We start from the raw sequence: 24,696 nt of genomic DNA on the forward strand, positions 1-24,696 counted from the left end.
TTTCTTCCCACAAATGACGCCCCTCGTGCGGACTAAAATTGGCCAACAAATCGCTGAGCATTGATTATATTGCTCGAGGAAAAAAAATTCACCGTAATTATCAGCGCAGTATAAGAGCGTAGAAAAATAGTCAAAGACTACTTTGCTCAATTACTCCGACACCGAAAGGAGGAATGAATGAAGAAGGGGCAGGGAATGGAAGATATACGATCGGCGGCTACGCTGTGTAACCAAACGCGAACATAAACACAACACGGCGATGTATAGACACCGCACAAGCAGAGATCCAGATGACCAGATAAATTGAATCTAAGCGAGCGACCGCCGGTTTAATCAATGCTAAAGATCCGTTTATTATTCCTGGGGGTGAAGAGGCTTTCCGCCTCCGTCTTGCGAGGGTCAGTTATTCCCGTTCCTGCACCCGAAATTGCGTTAAGCACCCCGTTATTGGTTCCGATAGCCGGGGAACTCTCAAAGCTCCCGCGTCGCTAAGCTCGACGCGTCAAGTTAACCAAACTTAAATGAAAATATGTCCTCATCGATCGACGCCCTCGCAGTATACTCGTCGAGAACTCGGAGTCGTTCCCCCTGCAGGCATTATACGGTGCAAGGGGAAAATGTGACGGAATGTGACTTCCAGCTAAGCATCGCAAGCTTTCAAGGTTCTACAGATTCGTCGCATGATCGTCGATCGGCTCAATATCTCGCTTTTCACTGTCTGCAGCTTAAATGCTAATCGTTCAATCATCTGGCTCATCGTTCAGCATCGTGTGAACCGCTTCTCGATTTCAGGTCTTCGTTCTTTCATACTGCGAAACGTAGTATCAATTTTTGCCAAATTCTCCCCAACGCAAAGCTCGCGCGTGAAATGGTAATGGTTGGTAAAACGGTTTCTGGGAGTGCATTCCCCGGGGAGAGGCGGACGACTGATTGAAAATTTACACGGACCCCGTGCGGAAGATGAGTCCTGAAATGAAATCAGCGCGGCCTGGAAGAGGGTCGCAGTCCCGTTTGTGTCTCGGGCCATTAGCCGGCATTAACTCGGTCCGGAGAGGAAAAGCACGGTCGAATTTCCACGGAATTTTCAACCTCCTCGAGAGTCCGAATTTTGTTTTTTTTTTTCCATTTTCCCTGCGGTTTAAAATTTGTATTATTCTCTTGATTTACCGTCTCTGCTGCGGGATGAATTATATCCAGTTCGACGAATTTCACGATTATCGTTTCGCAATTCTCGAAACGCGGATAATTATATTTTCGTATAATCTTCATACAAGGGTGCGGAACAAATTTTTCCCTACCCCGATTTTCCACCCGCTGTTACGAAATTAATAATCGTAACGAATACTAGCCGTCTCTCCTTGTATTTTCCTTACAATAACGCGCCTGTGTGTGGGTAATGATTATTTGTAAATCTCACACAACACAACCGCGGTGCGTGTCGCACGGCCATTTAAATTTACACCACATTACCTGGCCAATTGTGACACGGCCTAACGGCATTGACGACAGTTTCACGTGACAAAGGCTCGCGATGTGATGTGAAAAATTACCGCCGACCTTCGGGGGTGCTTCGCAGTTACGCTTATCAGATTACCAATATACGCTGTGTAATTACCGTGGCAGCTTGAGTGCGCGGTTCGCGAATTATTGTAGAACAATGACGAGTGCGAATAACCTGTACAAAGTAACGATACAAGCGTTGAAAAGTTGGCCATAATTTCCTGTAAAACCCGCAATTTCATATTCGCCAAATTAACATTCTTTTGCGTATAAGGAGGAATTGATTTTCAATTCCGATTCGCTTGTGTAAATTTTACTTAACAGTGGACTCGCGAATTTGACGAGAATTATTTATGCGTACTAACTATTCGAACTGCGGATTACTGCATCGAAAGCGAACGGACCGCCAAAGGGATTGTAATTTACGATCATAGACCGCTGTAATTATAGAAATTAATGAGCATACTCGGTACTGCATCCGATATTGGACCTCTCAGCTTACATAGACCCAGTCTGTGTGCACGATATTGTAATTGATTATTGGAGGTGCATTACTTCGACTCCAGAAGAACCTAGTTTAATTTTCATAATTCTGTGGTTCGAAAAGCCCGGAAGTTGAACTTTGCGGTCTATCGTTCATCGGCTAACGATGTTAATATTGCAAAACCGCGAATCCTCTCATCCATAATCACCTAACAGCTACTGTGCCAGTACAATGAATAAATTGATCGGAGTTTCGACTGCGAATAGGCGTATTTGAAAGTCGAAATTGGTCGATCAATCACTCGTTCGCAAAAAAATTGTAATCTTTACGCTCAATTAGTTTATTCGAATAGAATTAACATTTACGTAGATCACTGGAAAGTTGTTTGTGATGTGGCGAAAAAAGAAAAAAAGAAAGATTTTGGTTTTACTTGCGCCGAGTAAGAAATTTTTATCTGTGTAAAATACACCGACCAAGTTGATTTATCTGATTGAAATCACCGTTTTGCTAATCACGAAAAAGTTGACGAATCAATCGGCCCAAGAAATTTCACCCCCAGATGTGAAAAACTCGGTTTAAAATTCGTTCGAAATTCAGGAATGATGCTGAATTACAGCAGCACGATCACCGTGGATAGTGAATTGAATTCCGGAAGAATCGCATGTTTCGTTTACTCTCGTCTTACATACTCGCAGCGAGTAAGAGACGTCATTATAACGTTGGCTTCTTTCCGTGGCTCGTTACGTTCGCGTCTCCGGGGCTTGCTGGGAACGGGCGCCGGGACGCCGAGCGTCGAGGGTGCGAGGGGCGAGAAGGAGTCGGGTATTATGGCCGCGAGTACGCGTGTTAGGTCAAACATAATAGGGTGTAATATTTTCAGCCACGTGGAAGTCAGGGTTGGTAGGAAGGAGCCTCGAGTGTCACCGCAGCGTTGGCTTGCGGGAATGAAAGAAAATTCCAGAGAGCCTCCCCAGGACTCGCGAGAGAATCAGACGAGCCTTTTGCGCTTCTATTTTCATTCACTCCTTTCTTTTCTTACGCGAAATGATGGTATATTCATATTATATTTTTTACATCGCGGTCTTAGGGACCGCGCGTAAGTATTAAGAAAAAGAAAAGAAGATGAAGTAGAAGAAGAAACAAGAGTCGGAGGAAAAAAGAAAAAAAAACAAAATTGAAATTATGAAAATAATAAGAGAAAATATAAGGTCAAGAGAGAGAGGAAAAGAAATGAGAAGTAAAAAAATTTAAGAACGCCCGAGCTCACGAGAAGCGGAAAAGACTTGACACTTGCTTCTCTTGAGTATAGAGACGACGTTTTTCGTTCCTTGCATAACAGGGGTTAGAAAATTTCTCACAATCGCGCACCTTTCGGGCGAATTGGAATTTTTCACCGGAAAGAGGAAAGAAAAAAACCTCATTTTCAGACGCCGGCGAGCCGCGAGGTCCTTAATCAACCCTCCTGATCGAATTCGCACCCCAAATCCCGTCACAGCGCGAGGCACACGCGTCGTCTCGGGATCAGCTATATGGAAAATATTTTCTTAACGAGTATTCAATTTCACCTATCGTTCGCAACGTCGTCTGCAGCCCCGTTGGCTCGGTTAAGCCCATATTCGAAAATTACTTTCATCGCGACGTGTTATAATAGCAGTTAAGTGGGTTTCCTCTTTTTTTCTTTCTTCTTTTAAACTCACTTTTCTTCTTTTTTATCCTCCCGATTCGATACGCTCGTTCCGCGACGTATTGAAATTAAATATCGAGAATATCCGCCGCCGCGGTACTTCGTTGATAAAAATTCCGTTAAAATTTCAATCGTGCGAAGGTAACCCGAGTGAATTATATCGCTTTTGAGGTAGACGAATAGTGTAAAATTCTTTCCGCCGCGTGGTTCGACGATATAAAATTACCGAAAACAAAACGCTTCCTCGACATGTGAGAGCCGTATATTTATAAGCCTCGCAAAAATGTCAAATCACTCCCGTTGAGAAATAATTACAGAGATACTGGAGTTTCACCCTCGATGCGGAATCGACGAGGTTTAAGGGACCGTCAACGGCTAATGGCGAACAACGGCGAACGACGATTGGCCATTGTTTGGCTTTCCCGGTAAATGGCACATAAACAGAATCGCGGGGGGTTGCGATGACGGGGTGCCAGTTAACCAACCGGACTGAAGTATGATTTATCTGGATGGGGTGAAAACTTGGGCCGAAGTATCAGCCCTCGCCATTTGTTTAGATCCAAGTTATAAGAAAGAGGCGAAATGAGCTTGCGGCAAAGAAGCGCAATCGGGAGCAGATATCATCCCGGGTTTTGCCGAATGTCTTTATTATTCAAAATCCATTCGTCCCAGGGTGATAATTTACATGCATCATATTTACCGACTACGCGAACTTATTCTCTCGGTGTCGCGAATCCTCGAGCCAAGCACTCAGCTCTATTGAAGCGGATGAAAGTGCATTCGTCGTCGTCTATATACCAGAGACTAACGTCAAGAATCCCCCCCCCCCCTTCCCGCCACGTGTAGTACAGTGAAGTTCACCAACCGCGAAAAATGGGATTGGTGAAAAAGATGTTTATTCCCCGCGTGGTGCATTCCTGCAGGGGGATCAGAGACCCCACGTACCGGACAAAGAGTAAATTATCACCAAGTTTGGCATGAGAAATATGACGCTTCTTCCGGAAAGTATTCGGCAAACTTTTTTTTCCCCGTCACTGCATTAAAAGCTATATTACGATTTTGCGGTTGTGATTCACCGAGGGAACGATGCTTCGATGTATCTTCACAACGTTGACGTCATTTATATACTGTACACATTGATTGATTGCAATCTTGGACGATACGACTTGACAATGACAAAACGTGTTTGTTATATGATGTCTTTTTGTACGTATAAGTAGGCATACCGGGCTGATTCTGGATACAGATTCCCATACCGACATTTACCGACACTTATCGACACTTAGCCAAGACACAAACCTTCTGTAATGATCGACGGTAGGGTGTATCTCCACTCTGATTGACTTTATCGATCATTGGAACATTCAGTTGTCCAACGTAATCGGTTGTCCGATAATTACCGGTCTAGTACATCTAGTTCTATAAATCCAAAATTCCAACCCTAATTTCATACATAAGTTGAAGAACTGTAAATCAATATTAAGGCCGCTAGTTATCTTTGAATCGAGCCAATTCAATCGACTTTCAAGTAATTCTGGCATCACTGTTCGAACAGCGATTCATGACCCGACTATAAGATTTCTTGGTAGATGTTAGCAGGGGAAATCCACCCCGTCGATCGGGAAGTTCCACCCACAGAATGTACGGACAAAGAGAGTGTTTTCTCGTATTTTCACGGAACATTGCCCCCGGAGTTCAGATTCCCGAATATCGTTGCAGAAGCGGGGAGGGAAAAGAAGTTAACTAAGTAGTGGGCAGTAACCTTAAATACTCGTTGCAGGTTTCGCGGGGAAAATTTACGGCCACTTTATATCTCGTCGGAGCTGAACGTTGCTGGAGAACATTGTGGGTAAATGATTGTGGAGGAGGGAGAAAGCTGTACGCGCATTGACTCCGGACTTCGGCTGTATGAGTCACACATTTGGGGACCGATGAGCTTTCGAGTGCATATCGCTGGCTGATGAGAGTGCAGGCTCGACGATGATCGGAAGGGGAAAAATGTCAGGAGAAGTTAATACTCGTTTTGCCGTAAAGGTCGTCGAGATAAGTCCGGGAGCATTTTCAGGTCGCGAAGGTTCCAGAAGGAGAGAGAAAGGGAGAGTAAAAGAGATTTGGCAGGCTGAAGGACCTCCAACGAGAAAAAGCTCAGCTTGAGTTCGTATATAAAGGTTATATAAGTATATAAAGAGTTTTCGTCGCGGTTACGCGATATCGCGTTTAGATAAGACGTCTTTCGAGTGATTAAGACGGCCGCCCTCCTGCCTTCTACAGTGGTTCTTACCTCGGTTCAGAGACGACTGAGATATAATCCGATTTAAGTCTTCAGCGGCTAAACGACTTCCAACTTCGAGTCCTTTCGATAAGATATACAAAGAACAAAGATACATGTGAGAATGAAAATACAAAGACGCCTCACCGTCTATTCCTGACTGTCATAAAACTTTTACCTCGATTTATTCTGCGGAGCACTTCATGCTTCGACGACGTTCTGTGCTGAAGGAAGTTGGTTGGTCGAAAATCGATGCTCATACTCGGCAATTTAATTACAAATCGATCGTACATTGAATAGCTGTTGAATTATTATATTTTCAGGCTACAAAGATCGCTTTCCTTCGATCCAGAATTGTGAACGTTTTCAATTGTCGAATTAAATTCAATTCTTTATTGGATGCGGTCAAAAGCCAAAGTTTAAAAAAAAGTATGATACATGCTGCAGCGATTTTACAGACGAAAAATACGAACGAGCGGCAACAAGAAAACAAGAACAACTCCATTACCATTAATAATGTTGATATTCAATGGGGTTTTCGAACCTCCCGGGTTCCATAGTGCCGGGTGCATACCTGCATATATGTACCATAAAACCCGGAGATCAATCAGTCTTTATGACACCCATAGACTACGCCGTGAAATCCTCAACTCGAAAATCCTCTACTGGTATTTTAACGACGCCCCGATGGCAACCGACGGAGCAACACGACCCCGTGGATTAATTTACAGCTTGTTTTTAAGAGGGTTTGACTTGTCAGGGGTTTAATGGGGCTTTATGGGGATGCGCTTTTCAACCACACTCGACACTCTTCCCGGACCTTTTAACATTTTCATTATTTTTTATTCCATTTTTTCGATTACCTTCCACTGCCAGACACTAAGAAACACGGTCAACTGCCAGGATCATTCGGTCTATTACGTTGTACTTATGGAAGATTTTATATCCGGTAAAGGTCAATAAAACAATACTTATTACATACACGGTGATGATAAAAATGATTGATCGATTAATCGAAAACTGTCGCTTTTCATTTCGAAAGAATATGCAGAGCCGATCATTTGATCGAAATAAAAACCAGAAGATAATTCTTCATTTTTAGTTTGTTATTCCGTTTCAAAAAGCAGAACGATAAGTGCAGAAGAAGATAAATAAACCATCGAAGCGTGGTAGAGAAAAAAAAAAGAAACGAGAAACAAATCGATTTATATTTAGACTTCGCGCAAAGCTTCGAAAAGTATTCGCGTAGCGAAACAGTTGCGTTCGATTAATCAAATTAAAAAATAATTAAGTCCTCTGGTGGGTGGAGTAATTAATTTGCAGATTAATGCGCGATTACTTGGCAAGAAAAATAAGTCCATAAATTAAGTCGTTGGCTTTTCGCTCTCCCCGTTTCGCCACCACCCTCCTCCTACTTCGTCGTCCCGCAGCCGTATCCTTCCTTCCTCCCGCAGGATCCCCGGCAATCTTTTCATTGGCGAACGAACTCTGCGTCGTTCGACGACCCGACTGGATAAGTTATTGCCCAAGAAACGCACTTTGCATTTCCTAAAACGATTACATTCTTCTGTGCCCGTTGTATGTACCTATATTTCTGCTCTCTACCACCGGAATAAATCACTCAACTTTCTCGATTTCGTTTACCGTTTGGTACATACCGCCTCAAGAATACAAAGAAAGAGAGAGAGAGAGAAAAAAAAAAAAGAAAAAACTAATCGTCACAGACGCCGACTGCATTTGTCACGCAATTTACGGACTTGCGATACCAAATTCCGTAGGTAAATCGTTTTCAATTAGATTACACATCGATCGTCGAAGAACTCTTGAGCTTTTTACACTCATTTTACTCCGCAGCTTTGAGCAAAATCATATTATATTATACCTTAATTCGAGTAAAGATTAATAAAAATATTCCTCATGATACCTAAGTGTCGTAATTATTCTGCGAGTGATCTTAACGACTTGCATTTTCGAAAAAAAGTATGAATTCTTCAATTCCCTGACGCTGTCAGTTGCTTCAAAGATGGCTTTAAACTCGCCAAGGGAACCGGAAGCGAGTTACGGCCGCAAAATTCGGGGCTGTGATATTGGCAAGGGGACAGCAACACGGTTAAGTAAACGTAAATCGAAACTGCTGACTGTATAACCTGCGGGAAGATTGAAAGACGCGGGACGTTTTTTTATGTGACACAAAGTAGCACTTTGCCAAATGATCCGAATCTTTTCAGAGCGCCCACCGTGCGAAAATCCCACCCGACCGATTCGGATCCCTGCCTGCTTGGCTATGCAGTTGCCACACGACCAAACGACCCAAAGCCAACTCAACCTGACGTCAAAAATCCCCCGTAACTCCATCCTGTGAATCATCAAGTAAATATAAAAAGATCCGCGCTCTCCGATAAGAGAAACACAATTTATTCCTCGTACGAATTAAACATACGCATGAAGCACAAGATGCGACATCAAGTTTTTGCCTGTGTGCAAAATTTTTGAGATTCATCTTCAGCCATCTCCGCAAAACTCTCTTGTTCTAAGTAAGAACAAAATTTGATCATTTGGAACCCTTTGATTGTAAATCCTTTTTCCAAATAGTAATATTATAATATGAGCTTGCGTCATCCGTATTTGATCGGAAGAATTTCTGTCACATAAAAGTGATGCTGTTTCATGCTCAGCGTCCAACATCACTGGCACAAACAACATTGCATCTGTTACAGAGATTTGTTGATAAATTTTTTCGCTTCTCCTAATGTTCGATTCGGTCACACTCGGCGTCATTTGTCCTCAGGGTTGGAAATCCTTTGACTTTGGATCTTGACTGGAGGATGTTCTCCTCCAGACATTCGACCGCGAATATCAGATCATCAGCTTTCCAAGCAGACGCGATGGTCTTTCTTGAATCGCGAACAGGCTGACGCGACGACCTTCGTCGGCATAAATATTAAACCAAAATGATACCAGGCGAGATCGCAACCCTAAGACCTTGCGCCGATGCATAGAAGAAGGATCAGGCGGATTTACCGCAGATTCACCCCTCGTTCTACAATATCGCATTTTTCTCATACGGGGGCGCGTGTATATTATCCAGCACCCTGCAGAAGCGCTGTTATTATTTTACGCTCCACGCGAGGTTGAACAATACGCGAATGAAGCGTACGTGCTTCGAGGCGGACCTTTCAAGGGTGCGAGTGCGTATTTAAATCGATTTCGAAAGCCTCGCGCCAACTTCTTACCATGGGAGTCGCCCTTTGGCCCCGCGGCGCTCCTTCGCTCCTTTCAGACGCCATGCCTCGACCCCTCGGCCAAAAACTGACTGATCGAGTCCGCGACACTTGAACCGAATTACACACCCTCCGTATTTATACCGCATTAATCACGTTTGCCACGCGGTATTTTAAAACGCCCTGTAGGCCTGGAACGGTTAAGTTATGGGCTCCCATGATACTCTGTCGAGTTCGACTGCGCAGGGGAAAACTCGGCGCTTGATCTGCGGCCTTGACAAATGGGAAGTAAAGTGAATTCCTCGAAATCGGAGGGGATTTTTTTTTTCTCCAAGTAGTTCGAAACGTATGGTGCTGGAAAAGCGGATTACTTCGGGAAGCTGCTGCGCGAAAAATCAATACGTTTAATATCAAATCGACTACCTGTTTCAACAAATTTGTATAAAACAGTTTGTTTTTTTTTCGGTAAAACGAGCTATGGTAAAATGTAATCGAACGATTTCACTAAATTTCTAACCATTTTGAAATGACTTTAAATGAATCATAAAATTATTTCAGCAGTATAAATTCTTGTATTCAAGTATGTAAAAAAGATGTTAAATGTAGTCAACGAATTAGACAATTATTTCAGAATTAGTCAACTTACGACTTGTCTCGTGATAAAGCTAATAAAAAAAAATATCGATTTCGGACCAAAGAACCTCCTTAAAATTCCTGAAGGAAAACAAACCTTACACGATAAGGAAGCTCCAAGAAGTGAACTGGTCGCCGTGAGGCGATGCAGTAAGTTGGAAAGAAGCGTGCGGCGTTACACGAATGACAAGAACAAGAATAAGTAAAAGTTCTTATCATTTTCGTCGAGGAGTTGATTTCTCGGTGGAAAAGATATCCCGCTTTTGAAAGAGAAAATCAGAGTTTTACCCGGGTTTTTAAACTTTTTGTCCAAATCGGTGAATATTTTTCACAGCAACGAGATATTCCCGGTTTTATAACATTCCGAGAAAAAAAAAAATAGGACAATTAATAACAGAGGGGACTTTTGTCCGATTCATTAGCGGAGCACAAAAGTGGCTTAAAATAATTAAGTCTGCTGTGGATAATAGCTATTCTAATATCCTATTGTTGAATCCTCTGGATTTCTGATTCTCGGTTATTATCTTCATGCTCTCCCTCATTGTCCCCGGCGTTCCTTTGTTTTTATTTTATCATATTTTTCCCTCTCTCTCTCTCTCTCTCTCTCACTTTCTCCTTCCCTCTATCTCCGCTTTCTCGGGGCTCGATATCTGCCATCGACCCCCGACTCTTCAGTCTGCTTCATTTAATTCTCACTGTTTTTGACTCCGGCTTTACCGCGCGCAGCGTTCTCACGTATTTCGTTTAATTTCTCTTGTCCTTGTATTTTTTTTTCCTTGTTCATTTTTTATTTATTTTATTCTATTTTCTCAGCTTTTTTATCATCCTTCTCTCGCGATCCTGCGGCGACATGATTAACGTCGCTGTAGGTGAAGAACTCACCGAGTATAAGGATGACGACTACCTCACTCGCTTTCTCCCTCTCTCTCTCTCTCCCTCTTTACCTCTCTTTCAGGTATACTCGTTGGTTTCAAAGAGTAGAAGGCTGGCGGATGTTTGACGCACGGATAGAACAACGTGTGTCTTTTTTTCATCTCATTTACCCCCCCGCGGGCCTTTCATCTTCCGTATAATGTATAATATAATCTCGCGAGTTTAATTGAATTTTTCTTTATTATTATACGCGTGTGTATATATATATGCTGTGTTTGATTAAAGTATATAATACAACGTCTTGTTTTTATTTTCACCCCCGCGACTCACTCTTCTTATTCGCCGTTTCTTCTTCCCGTTTAAATTCTAAAACCAGACAGCATTCCGTCTCGGGATTCCCGGTGCAGAACGCCACGCGAAAGACAAAAGTCTCTTTTTTAATTATCGTTCGTATATACCAGCCAGGCGACACGTAGTACTTTGCGGAACTTTTTAATATTATGTAGATCCAAATCCCAAGTTAAATAAAGCATTCATAAATTCACTCGTCCGTGGAAAGAAAAATACATGCGCATATTTTAATCCACCCTCCGCCCGTTCATGATCCTTTTATCTTATTTCTTTCACCCTCCTTCTTCGGCTCCTGCCTCTCTTCGCCATAGGTATATTCCTTTGTCTCACTGCGCGATATCTCTTATCTTACGATGAGCCGAATTTCGTTCCCGCTCTAAACTCCTCGAAAACGGTATCGAGTTATTTTTCACTTGTTTTGTCATCTTCTCTCCACTCTCTCTTTTTTTTCCATCCCCGTTCCCCGTTTCCTTTTTGTCCTTCCGGGTTTGAGAGACCGCTTAAATTCAACGAGAAAAACTTATTATATCTTCTGTTTACTTTTCATCCTTGCCCATAGAACAGGGAGTTCCACTTTTTTTCCTCTCTTGTTTACATTAATCACTAAGCGATGAAAAATGAACGCGCCTCGCGGTAAAGAGAATTACTAAACTATGAACCACCCATTAAAAACTATACCCGACGGTACAGATTATACGTAGACTGAAAACGCGGGCTATAGATACCCCGCACTTTGTACTCGTTAAAAAGCACTCAAGACGGCTTGAATCGCGATAATCAATATGCAAGACGCAGAGTCCTTTTAAGGGGTGGAAAAAATGAATTATGCTTCAGGGTCGGCTCAGCTGTTGAATCGTGAAGAGTCGGCGATGCCATTCTCACTGCTAAAGGAATTCTAAATTCATACAAATTGCTCGACGAAGGTGAGCGACACTCTGCAAACATCTTACGGAATTTGGATTAAGCGCCATTGCATTAGTCCCGTTTCCTCTGCTTCCGATCACGCCCAACTGCCTCGCCCTTCTTAAGCTTTCCGTTGCGTGAAAACGCCAATGGTCATTTACTCCATGGGAAACTGACAAAAACGACGTGCCTAAAACGCGTTGAAACTCATTAGAACCTGGAGCTGACCAGTCATTGCCCGACAAACAAAGCGGAAAAACGTATTGAACATTGGTAACAAAGTCTCAAAGACGAGGAAGATGAATCTCGAAAAGTTTTTAAAATCGACCTGTATGTATGCGTATTTACTAGGTTGTTTACAAAGAAACAAAAATTCTGTTCCTTCCAAACAGGTTCTAAAGTTTTGTTTAGATATAAAAATACGCCTGTTAAAATTCGAACTCTTAATATTAATATCAAGAGGTTGCGCATCGCACTTTTCTATTTTCCATAAAAATAACACGGAGTGGTTTTTGTTCCGTCTGGTTTTTATAAGAAGCTAACGATGCATCGTACAGAAAATTCACAGACATATTTTCGTAGATAACTGAACACCCTTCAAAAAACGTCTGTTATTATTTACTGATAAATTCACGCGTTCGAAAGTTATTTAAAGTAAGAAGTTATAAAAGGACCTTGAATAACTTTTGAAAGAGTAGATTTATCATAAAATGATAAGATATCTTTTTTTAAGAGCGTTCAATTCTCTACGAAAACATGTTGGTGAATTTTTTATACGACGCATCGTTAACTAGTTATAAAAATCAGAAGGAACAGAAACCATTTTTCCGATATTATCCTGGTGGAAAATAGAAAAAAGTGGCGCGCAGCCTGTTAATGTTAATAACGTTAATATTAAGAGCTCTAATTTTAACAGGCGTATTTTTATACCTAAATCGAACTGTTGAATCTGTTTAGAAGAGAACAGTTTTTTTTTTTTACACATATTCGACCTCATCGCTCATCTACCGCAGTAGCGAATGTTTGTTCGTCAGATTAACTCCACAAATTCCAAAGTATGAATCTAAACGTTCAGAAAAATTCCATCGATAGTTGCAGGTGCAACCGATGACCGGTGTTTAAAGTGAAATATTTCAAGCGCATAATGATCAGGCATTGAATTCCATTATTCCAAAATGGGATCGCGGGTCATTACGAGCAGACAAACGCAACGAGCAGCCAGGTAATCTTTCGTCCACGGTTCCGTAAGGACAGCCAGACACGGGTTCGTTATTTCATTATATCCAAGGAGGGGGGCTGTTAGTCTAAGCAGGAGCAGGAGCAGCAGCTGAGGCAGTAATCACCAGAGACAGGTTGCCTACGCGTTACGCAATGCGTTGTACCTACGTTATACGCCGAGTTGCGCTAACGGTGCGTGAACTCGTTATTCTCGCGTCTGACCCCGAGTTCACACATATACCTACATATATATATGAATACACACAAGTATGTATGTGTGTATAATTGCCATAGTTGGCTGTTTCGCTCACCGCGTGACCTTAGCTACGTACCTCACTTCCACTTGATTTATCATTCCACTATTATATAAATCCCCTCCATTCGTTGCACATCCGGAAAGAAAACGCTGGATTCGCGATGCGGTTTCCCGAACACTTGTCAAGCGTGTAATCCGCACATATCTCAACATCACACGCGCAGATTGCAGCCTCTACCTTTCGACATGATACGAAACTCGGTTGATTGAATGGAATTAGAGAGTCCAGACACGGTGAGCCAGTGATTGTTCGGTTCGATCGATACCCTCTGATAATAGACGAAACTAGATCCATTCAACCGACCATGCCCAAGGCATAAATCCGTACACTGACGTTACGCTCTCCGATCATCCGTCTAACGTCCACCTTCCGTTACTACGCTGTTACGCAACTATTGTGACGTCCTTGAACCGGTATAATGCCTGGGTAATTATGGGGGTCTTGCAATATGGAGCAAAACAGCGTGGTGAACTCAGGTCGGATCGTTTGTGATGTACATCGTGAAAAAGAATCGAAAAACAGCCGAAAACTTTGGAAATTACACGGAGTCAACTCGTCGAGGGCGATAAGATCGAAACGTGAAACGCAAGCTTGGCCTCACCTCTCATCGCCGTTTAATATAATATAATATACAAAACTTGAGGGTGAAAAATTTCCGACAATTATCAAAGCACACTCTTGACTCCTCGACACGGTGCAACCGGGGTATTTGCTTCTAATAATAAGGGATGGATGAGAAGTGGGTATAGGAGAATGCCGCGAGGGTGAAGAAAGCGGAGGCGGAGGCGAGGGGTGCGGTTTAATCAGAGGGCTGTCTGACGTGATTAACTTGAGTGAGTGTGAGGGTCGGGAAGGAGGTCCCTGTCATTCGGGCTGTTTATCATATCACCGAGCGGTGGCAAATTTTATGCGAACGTTTCCCGCGGTTTTCCTCGGCAAATCGTCGATTCTTTCAAGTAAAAATACGGGAAGAACACCCGGAAGAAATTCATTCGAATTTTATTTCCACTTGATTTATCATTTTTCAAAGCGGGATCTATGCATGTATGCATGTATCGAAAGCCCGCTGGAAAACTCGGAGGATCCTGACCCCTTTGCAGCGATTGATTGTCTGGCTGACGCCATTTGCATAGCCGAACGTTTTTGTTATTCGTGTGGAAGATCTCCCATTTCACGTCTCGCGGAGGATTTCCTCGAGTCGAAGAAGGAATTACGGAACCGCTGCAGGGAAATAATCGGAAGAACTGCCGGGTCTGGCAAATGCTTTATGGGTATTACGAATACCGTAGACGGTTGCGAAATCTTAGGCTAATTTAACCCGTTATTATAACGATAAGGCGGGTCGGTGGGAAACTCTCGAGAACTACAATTCTCTACTCTCCCTCTCTTTATCTCTCTACGTCAGTCTCACGTCAGACGAGCTACGCCAGATGCTGCGGGGCTGAAATCTTCACGGTGCTGCGGACGTGAGACGTCATCGCCAAATAGTTCCCCCGGAACCAAGCTTCGAAACGGGGCCACACAGACGTCTAATTAACAATAATTTGCTAGATTTTAACCCGCGTTTCATCCCTTGCTTAAATCTGAACCTCCTGCACGAGGTAGAAATGAAAGAAAATGCGAAGACGAAGTGAAAGATGGAATTTACCGCACCGTCACGACGTTCTTTCGGAATTCTTCACCGCGATCCTGCACGTATTGTGAGAATTTTTCAATGAGATGGCGACGCTACGCGTCGCTACGTCAATCCCAGTGCAGCTGAAGCGACGGGGTACCTTAACAGATGACGAAATACATCCACCGGCTCGCAAGCTTGTTTGGAAATGGAATTCTGTTCGTCCTCTCTCACTGTCGAAATTCAATCAATTTTTTGTTCCACGCGTACATGGATACCACGTTTCGAAATTTTGAAGAGAAGAAACTGGAGTTCTTACTCTCGATGCAGCTGGCCTACACGATTAGCCTTCAATTCCGAATGACGCAAGGACTCACGCTTGCTTAGATCCGCTACTCCGAATTATCCAGGCGCACCGTTTCACGTCGAAATGAGATTTCTATTATGTTAATTGTCCGTCCTTGCCGGAGAAGCAATGCTATCGTGTACTCGCAAGATACGAACTTCGAAGATTGAATAAAAGAGACGGAGTTTCGCGTCTTAACCCTTTGAATCACATGCTTTATTGGGCCAAGGCAACTTTTACAACAAGTTAGTATTCTATGGTTTTTGAGGTTACTGATTACGAATCTGAAAACAGATTTAAACAATTTAAGTTGATGGATCCAATATGGCGGGCGAAGATTTCAAATTTGATCGAATGCGGTTAAAAAATACTTTATGCGGGGTTTTCTCGGCTGCAGATTAGATTAGCCGTACTGAATTTGCAAAATCTAATTTCAGATTCGTAATCAGTAGCCCCGAAAATCCCTGGACAGAGTTTTTTCTTCGGATACGATGGAATTTAAAATTTTCCTCCGCCATATTGGATCCGCCATGTTGAATTTTTGAAATACGATTTCAGATTCGTAATCAGCAACCCCAATAACTTCTAATTTATATAAAATATGTATATGTTCAAAGGGGTAACTTTCTCTGAAATGAATTATTCCTTCAATTTCTACGATTTCTTTCAATCAATTTGTTTCTAACAATAATAATTTACATTGTGTCGCAATGATTACTCTCGAGTATTGAAAACCTGTTGGTAGGCTATCGGAAATAGCAAAAAGTCGCGAAGAAATATGTTTTCAAAGTTCTCTAACTATACAAAAAAATGGATATAAAATATGGTGGTAAGAATACTCACCAAGTCACGTGACAAAAAAGTCAAGAACAAGAAGAAAAGAATTGCAAATTTGTCAGTTCTGACTCACCATCGAAATTAGTCGAGGGTTTATCCATGCTTGCTGCATGTTGTCGTCCAGATAGCGTTTTGCGATTCTGGCGATCGTTTCCTGCGGCTCTTTCTTCTGGATCGAAACCGTGGCAATTGGAACGACATTCGCGTTATTTCTGAAACAGGTGAAAGCAAAAAAACTTTGTACCATCCAAAAAATACTATACTTATACACATGTACACTGTGAGATCCTTGTTTTTCTCACCATCAAGAGAAGAGCGATTTTCGTTCACAGATCATTAGCCATCGTTTTGCGGGATTCATTTTCGCCGCTTCCCGCGGGTTTATTCGGCTAAATCGCAGCGATTCCGAGACGATCGGTTCGCCTCGCTGCCGGCGGTGTTATCAATAATAGATCCCGATTGCGGTGCGGGATATTCCCCGTCAAGTTTCCCCCGTTTTTGGAACGCCGAAGAGACGCAGTTGCGTTCGCCCCGGGCAAATTCGTGGCCCCATCCTGCGGATCTTGAGAAGGAGTCGCGAGGGACCGGGAAACTACTCGTTTGCCATATACGCCTGTCATAATCCTCAAAGAGATAAGATTTCGGGAGCCTCGGGACAAACGAGGAACGAGACGGCGACCCCCGGAAATCGTAAAAATTCTCGCTTCCGATTTTATGGGAGATGCGCTTCAAACGGATCAAGTAATTGATGCGAAAGAAATAACGCCATGCCAAATCATTTCCCAGTAAAATTGTTTTTCAATTATTTATAATTCCGTTAAAAAATTCTAGGATGATACAGTTTCTGCAGCTTCTTCATTCTGACTAATTATCCATGGACGAAACTCTTTCGGTTTAATTCTTGATCCCCTCACCTTTGTAATTTTTTCATTTTGAATATAAATTTCAAGCACTTCGTCGTATTCAGTTCGGAATTTTGTTTCGCGAAAGGTCGAAACATATTCTGAAAAACAGCTGTACGAGACACCCGTTGCGTAATAATCCACCGTACCATGCATCATATTTTCCACGGAATACGCAGTTCGCTCTGCCTTTTGTGGCTACGCGATGGGAATAAGCGAAGCGTATATGCGCGTGATTGCGTCTAAATTATTCGGAATTACTCTCCTATAATCAGACTTTGATTACACAGCAGCCAGAGTCGGACTGTTTCAGAGGAGAAGAGCGTGCCTCGAGATGCAATGGTTATTCTAAACATAATTGAACCTCGTATTCACGGGCGATTATTCTCATCGCAGAAGGAGGGCAGGCTGCTCGTATTTCAACTCTTGGTGTATTCCTTTTTTCGGACAATCATACTTTACAAGCTGTATAAACTTTTAACCTACCTCACCATTTACGGCAACAGTCACTGATTTCTATCTCCATTGTAAAATTAAATTAAGAACGTCGGAATAAACCTTTGGACTGAACTTCTTCTTCGAGTAGTTAACGAATAACATTTTGCCGTGTGATTTAGTGGATTAAATTAAAATTCTTCTTCTCTCTGTCCTTTCAAGTTATAATAATATCATACCGTCATTGAAATGGTCGAGCTAAGGATTCGTTGGCTCGCATTGAGCGCACACAAACGGCGAGAAAACGGTTCGCCGTCTAACGGCCAATTTTACGTACGGTCAGGTTATGAAGGCTGTTTGTCACGAGTTAATTACGACTGAAGTTTGTTATGACTTGTGTCCAACCCGGGCTGGCTACCATTCGGCAAATGTTAGCTTAGGTTCGTCGGTTTAAATTATTACCAAGCTGTTTTGTGTTTCGCATTCAAACACCTAGGTCACCGTTTCAAAGCCAGCTGCTGGCCTCTGCGCTCGGCGAAGAATAAATCACGCCACTCGGCGCCATGCTCGGCTCATTGGTCCGTTCATTCATTCGTTCATTCGTTCATTCATCCATTCATTCATTCGGGCATTCGTACCTTCGTTCGTTTATTTCGTTATTCAAAGCGGTCAGGGCCACTCAGAAACCAAGCTTGAAAAGCATCCTCGGAATTCAACCTGACGATCCAGAGAGAGGGAGAGAGAGAGAGAAATGTCATTGCCACCAACTCCGGCGATACGAGACAGGCATTTTTACTCCTCCGATTTTTCCCGATCATGAATTATTGTCTATACAGTAAATAAAATTCCTATTTACCATTTCCTGAATATTCCTTAAACCCACTCCTCAAAAGCGGCAACACGGAGGTATAGTAGAAGTAAATACTGGGTACGTATCCGACTCTTTTACAAACCACAGTGGAAGCCAAGGCGAAGGCAATCTGGTCGGCACTCCTTCCACTGCAGGGAGGGGTTCAAACTCACGTGTCATTAACTCCCACGCCCGAGTGGAACACAATGTTAAACGTTTAACGCCGTTTCTCGCCCATGGTTCAACGACGCAAATCTTGACCCCCTCAACTCTTTCTTCACTCGAAGTACGGTCGTTTTTCTTCACTTTGCGCGAAAACAAAACGAACGAGGTTAGCCAGCAAGAATCATTATTTCTGAGTCTAATTACCAGCTGCCAGTTCCAGATTCAAACTCTAGTTTCCATATTCGTTCAAGAGTCGATCGAGAAATTAGGAACCGATGCTCGCGTCGAGAGAAAAGAAACAGAAATGGAAGAAATCGAAGAAATCGAAGAAATCGAAGAAAGCACCACCAAGCCAGGATCACTTCCAGAGGTCAAAGGACGCGAGATCCTGGCAGGTAGGTGGATAGGCCGTGAAGCAGATGCGTGTGGATATACCTGGGATCCTGGGACCGGGCAAAAGCGTGGTCAGGTACCGGCGAGGCCTGCGGAGGACGCTAAATTACGAAGTTTATCGTCCGCGGGGTAATAAAATCCGAAGGGCCGATCGGAGGTGAGCTCCCGGTCCACGTGGTCAGCGAGTTCGATCCCCGGACAGGGTGAATGAATTGTGGGCATCCCCCCACGGGTTTTCGTCCATCTCTGGAGCGGTCCATGAAATATCGTCCGAGCTCGTTACCGACGCGGTATTTTCGGCTCCTCATTACTAGCCGTATTTATTTACGACGTACGCCATAGTCGGGAGAGAAGAAGACGAGGAATAAGAAGAGGAAGGAATAACGAAACGAAGAAAGAAATACTCGCGGATCTTTCCGTGCGTGTTCGGCGTGTTAAAACACCGTCTCAGCTCGCGTGATATCTCGCCTCCGTAAAACCTGCTCGTTTATCTTTCGGCGGTTTAAACAGTTTTCACAGCCCGTCGACGCGCCGTCCATACACACCAAAATACCTCCGCTTCTTCTCCCTCCCCATCCCCTGGTTTTCAGGATCCTACGGCATCAGCTGAACGGATTGACAGGCGTCAGAGAAGTTCTCCTGTGAACGAGTGAAAGCGCTAAATCGCCTTTCTTCACCAGTTGGTTAAAATGACTCGGAACTAGCGGAAATTCGAACGGTTGCGAACTTATCCGGTCGCGCGAAATTTGAAATGAGAATTTTATCAACTGCGAATTGAGAGACTTGTCCGCGAAGGCTACCGAATAACAATCCGCGGGCATACTTTACTCGGCTCGTCATAAAGTAATTTGAGGCGGACGGTAGCTTTACGACGGACTTACCGTGGTTCATAGGCCCCGCGCTCTTCGAGCTCTTCTTTATTGAGTTTATAAGCCGTTTACGTGCCGTTTCACGCCGGTTAATGATCCTGCCTCGAGTTTTACCGGTCGCGAACTGGATGCGGCAACCTTTTGCCGGCGTGACAAGATCGGGTGAACCGAGTTTTGAGGTCGAGAGAATTGCAGAGAATAATAGGAATGATGCTGACGCCGTGAGATTGCGATAAATGTATCCTAAAGACGCGATTTAATGATCCATAACTTTGATGGGGTCTGAAAAAGCGTCGTACTTAATTGGAATGGATTCTTTCTGAAGTGAAATAGACTAAAAAAAAAAAACAAAATAGGAAAAACAAACTGAACGTTTTATTGATATGAGAAATAAAATGAAACCGAAAATATGTGAAGGTGTGGTATAAAATTCGGAACGACTATGCTCATAATTGATAAACGTGGGTTCGAACATCCCAGAATCTGGTTCTACAGATTTTTTTTTTTTTTACGTCTTTCAGTTACGAAGGAGCGTGAAGTATCGTTTGTAGGAAATTTATCTTGAATCAAAAGGCTTATGGTCCTACTTCAGCTCGCTGTGGTTTATTGCTCGGGTAATATAGTTTCGCAACAAAAGAAAGCACGTCGGCAGCGTGCAGGGTTGGTCGGCTCGTAAAAATTGAACATCGCCGAAAGACGTTTAATGGTCTGAGAGAAAAGTGGCTACGGTAGCTGGGTGAAAAAAGGGGGAATAGAGAGAAAGGGAAAATCCCCTCCCGAGAAGAAAACGGCGAAGAAAAAGTAAAAGAAAAGAAAGAAATGCGTAGTATAAGAGGAGAAGGTGGAAAAAGGAAAATGACACGCAGCTGTGACGCGAGGCTCGGTGTCGTTTGATACGACGATAACGAGCCAGATGAAGTCGTAACGGTTAAGTGCAGCAGCGGTGTGAAATTATACCCTATGCTCGACTTCCCTTCCTGATCCTCCTTTTCCCGCACCCGTAACGCGTCTCCTCGATGCACTTGACGCTTGTAATTTCCATCAGAGGCTCACCTTATTACCGATATCGAGCCGACGACGCGACGCGCAGGTAGAGAGACGGAAGAGAAGGATCGCCTTTTATTGGATCCACGATCCGTTATCTCCTCGTTACATCCAGAGACTGCGGAGCGTGCTTGCGAAGCTCGTCCATAAATTCAGGCATAAAAAACGTGGATAGCTTTCGCAGCTGTTGGACTTGGCAAGCGACTTCGCAGCGTTCGCCACTTTATTCAATTTGCGGGAGTCGCATATTTCGAAATTGAAAGACCGGAGTTCTTCGAGTCATCCGCGACTCCTCGACGCATTGTTATAATACGTACTCGTATAATCCCCCGACTTGGTCAGTCTGCACACTGCTGGATTTCGCCCGACGCGCTCCGCTCCACACAGTCGGCGTTCCCCGGGCGTTTACCGCAGAGATTTAGGTGGCTCCCCAGTGATTTGTGGGCCCATTGTTCTCCTCGAGCGGCCAACTAAACTAAAAACTGGGCTACCGTCTAACCGAGGCTAACCTAATGGCCTTCGATTTTCGCCACCGCGGCTCTTGCACTCGCAGAAAACGGCGATGAATCGCGAATCTCTCTGCAACCAAGTGTGAAATTATCAAATCCTGCCGAACTTCGATAAATCAGAGCATAAAGTTGTTATGATAAATCTTTCCTCGTTTAAATTCCCCCGCCTGACCACATATGTTCATCACGTTCGGATAATATATCGACGGTTATCCGGTCTGTACAAGTGCCGAGCACGCGGCGACATGCCGCGATCGCTTTCTTTCCCTCCCTTTTCTTTTTTTTTTTTTTCTCTACTAGAAAATTGTTTTCAGGGATTTATCGTTCGTGTAGTATCAAGATCTGGTATCTCTATTGAGAGATCAGGAATCTCGCTGAGAATGCTCGGAACGACACCTCGGCCTTTCCATCGAGACAACGACGTGTGTAAGGAAACTCGAAGGACCATGGAATGCCTGATCGGTATCTGAAATCAGGAACCATCCCATCGACAAGATTATTATTTTTCCAGCTAAATTTTCCGACTCAGCGATCAGTCGGTCAGTGAATCGCGGTTGTTGTAGATCGAGCTCCGCGAGTCCGTCAGGAAAGCTCCTCGCGCATCGAACTGGCGAACGGGAACAAAGAGGAACTGCACCCTGGTTTATGTTCTATTAGCAGAGTATCGGGACACAATTTTGTATCTCGCATCGCTGCATCTTTAATGGCAACGAGCTGTGGCGACGCAGCGGCGCATTGGTCCAGCACTGAAACGAGCGACGCATCGCCTGCAAGTTTCCCTTTCTGAGAACCCAACGAACTGGCTCCGGGCTCGCATGGAGAGCTTCGTTGTCTCAGTTCTCTTCTCCTCTCCTCCATCCCGCGCCATCTCTGCCTTCCAGCACTTGCCGCAGTTCCGTCGTCGGCTCTTCTCTTACAAATGGACCCGTCCGAGGACAGAAGGAACGACGAGACGCGTCGAACGACAGACGAGAGGCAGCCTGCGTTTGGCTTTCGGCTCTCCTTGTCATCGGATCCACTCCGAATCCTTTGGCGCATACAAGAAAAGAAGACGCAGGTGATGAGGAAGAACTACAGTATCGGTATTACCCAATCATCGCTGGCCAAATGATAGTCGTCAGCTCTCGAGGTTCGGAAAACCTCGTGGAACAGGGTCACCGATGTGGTCTCGATACTTGTTCGGTACTGAATTCACGGCGATACTTTTACAACCACGCAGTGACTGTAGAGTGGCGATTTTTCGGTGGCGAAGTCCGCGCACAAAGCGAAACCACCCCAAGACGTTTAATTGCAGAAATCCCTCGGCGTGAACCGCAGCATCGTTTGATCCCGTGGCGCAGAGTGAATGCGAACCATTCGCGCGCCGCGACCTCGTTATCGGGGATTAAAACTCATCTTCGAGTACGTCGAGGGCCGATCTACACAAACGGGTTGTATGAGTCGTCGGTCCTTTTTGTCTTGAACCTCGTCGACAAAAGCCCGGGAGATGAGACCGATAACGACGTTATGGTTCGCATGGTTATCTGATTGTCCAACTTCTATATCAGAGATACCCATACACTACCTGCTGGATCACCGGCATCTACCGTACATGCATCGGCTTTACGGCAACGTTGCTGCAGGTTCTCGATTGCCGGATTAGATACAGTTCAATGTGAACCGAGCAATCGTGTCTAATTAGTTGCGATGATCTTGATTAACCCGCCGCTGTTTCACCGCTCTCTACGCATAGTGAACTATACTCAACGTAGATACGATTTTACTATCAGATTTGGTCAAATTTAATCTACACCTTTCGGAGCAGTGGAAAGTTTAAAACTAATAAAACAATGGACTTGGAGAGTAGAATGTCCTTGGACCGTGTTCTCGATCAGTGCAACTTGATGAAAAATTCAGGATGTTAACGTGCCCTCCTTCATTCCGATCTCCTGGATTCGTCTCGTATCTCCGAAGGCTTTCATCTTCGCTGGTGACAGTCGGACCAAGCCAGGAGGAAATCGCATGTGCAGTGAATTCCATATTCCCCTTGGTGAATTCATGCTTATGAGTATAGAACGAGCGGTGGAGAAACGAACCCTCCGGTTAATATTATGATAATACACTTATATTCGTATGCAATGAGGGTGTTGTTACTGGAGGCGTTTGCGAAACCGGCTGGGGTCGCGTCCCGGTATCTCGACGAGCGTCTCGGAGCTACACACACGTCCTGTATAACGTAATTTTATCGACACTTTAACGCACTGGATGCTACGGAATGTCCCTTCCGTCGAAGGGGAGCTGTCAAAATCCATTATTTCGATAGGTGCGTAGTTGTTTGGTTAAGATGGTGTTAATTCAGTGAATTGAAGCTACTCTCCGCCATCTTTAATACCCTCATAGTTGAGGTAATTATAAATTTTGCTGTAACAACAACTAGCTCCGCTATTTCGTCAAGTTCTGTACGAACCTTTGGATGTAAAATAAACTGAAAATCGCTGACGATTCACTTGGTCCTGACGTTCAGGGGAAAATAAAATTGGGAACCTTTGGTAGCTGGGCATTCGAAATCGATCAACAGGATCAAACCGAATGGTCAGAAGATGAAAAACGGGGGTAAAGACGAGATAAAATTTGTTAAAAATTGGATGAAACCGTCGGCGAGGGGAGATAAATCGTTACTGAAACTCGCAGTCTACACGGCCGGTCCTACGTTTCTTAAAGAGGATGTCGTCGCGCTTCGACAAACAATAAATGTCTGCGCCTACTCGTCTACGGATACATCCTCCTTTCAGCCTCTTCCCCTTCGAACCCTGGAGCGCTCAAATCGCTCCTTTCGGCTCCCTCTCGACCGATAAGTGCGTTGTCTTGTCCTGCAGTGGCGTCGGGAGTGTCCAAATTTCCATAAACCTCGATGGCTCGCCGATCGCTATGAGATCCACCAGGATTCATCAGGCATCTTCGGGCTCCACGACTTTTACCGTTGTAAAAAATGTTTCCACTTAATTGAGGTTCTCTGTACTTTTGCCAATCCTGTTTCGAGATCTGGGAAAATGTACGGTAATGATTTTATCGGTATCTAACATCGCATGTACCGCTGAAATTAGGATCTGGTCCATTATTGCAGTAGCTTGAGAAGTGAAAAATGTCGGTGAGAAGATATTTGAAAAATACATGGTTAACTGGGATTCTTCAGTAGCTGAAGAATGTTTTTTTCTGGATTGTGATTGCAATTGATTTTGAAGCCGAACCTCGACTGGCCTTGGAATAAATTTTTCAATTTCCTCCATCTGACCAAATAA

General features: G+C 43.9%; 1 protein-coding gene across 1 annotated transcript in view; it reads right to left on the minus strand.

Annotated features, from left to right (window-relative positions):
* Positions 1 to 24,696, minus strand: part of LOC124179225 — a 309,079-nt gene that overhangs the window by 213,468 nt on the left and 70,915 nt on the right. The window contains exon 4 of the mRNA XM_046563427.1: positions 16,325 to 16,463. Coding sequence (XP_046419383.1) covers positions 16,325 to 16,463 — 139 coding nt within the window. The remainder of the gene's footprint in view (positions 1 to 16,324; positions 16,464 to 24,696) is intronic.

The sequence above is a fragment of the Neodiprion fabricii genome, chromosome 3, assembly GCF_021155785.1.
Source record: "Neodiprion fabricii isolate iyNeoFabr1 chromosome 3, iyNeoFabr1.1, whole genome shotgun sequence".
NCBI lineage: Eukaryota > Metazoa > Arthropoda > Insecta > Hymenoptera > Diprionidae > Neodiprion > Neodiprion fabricii.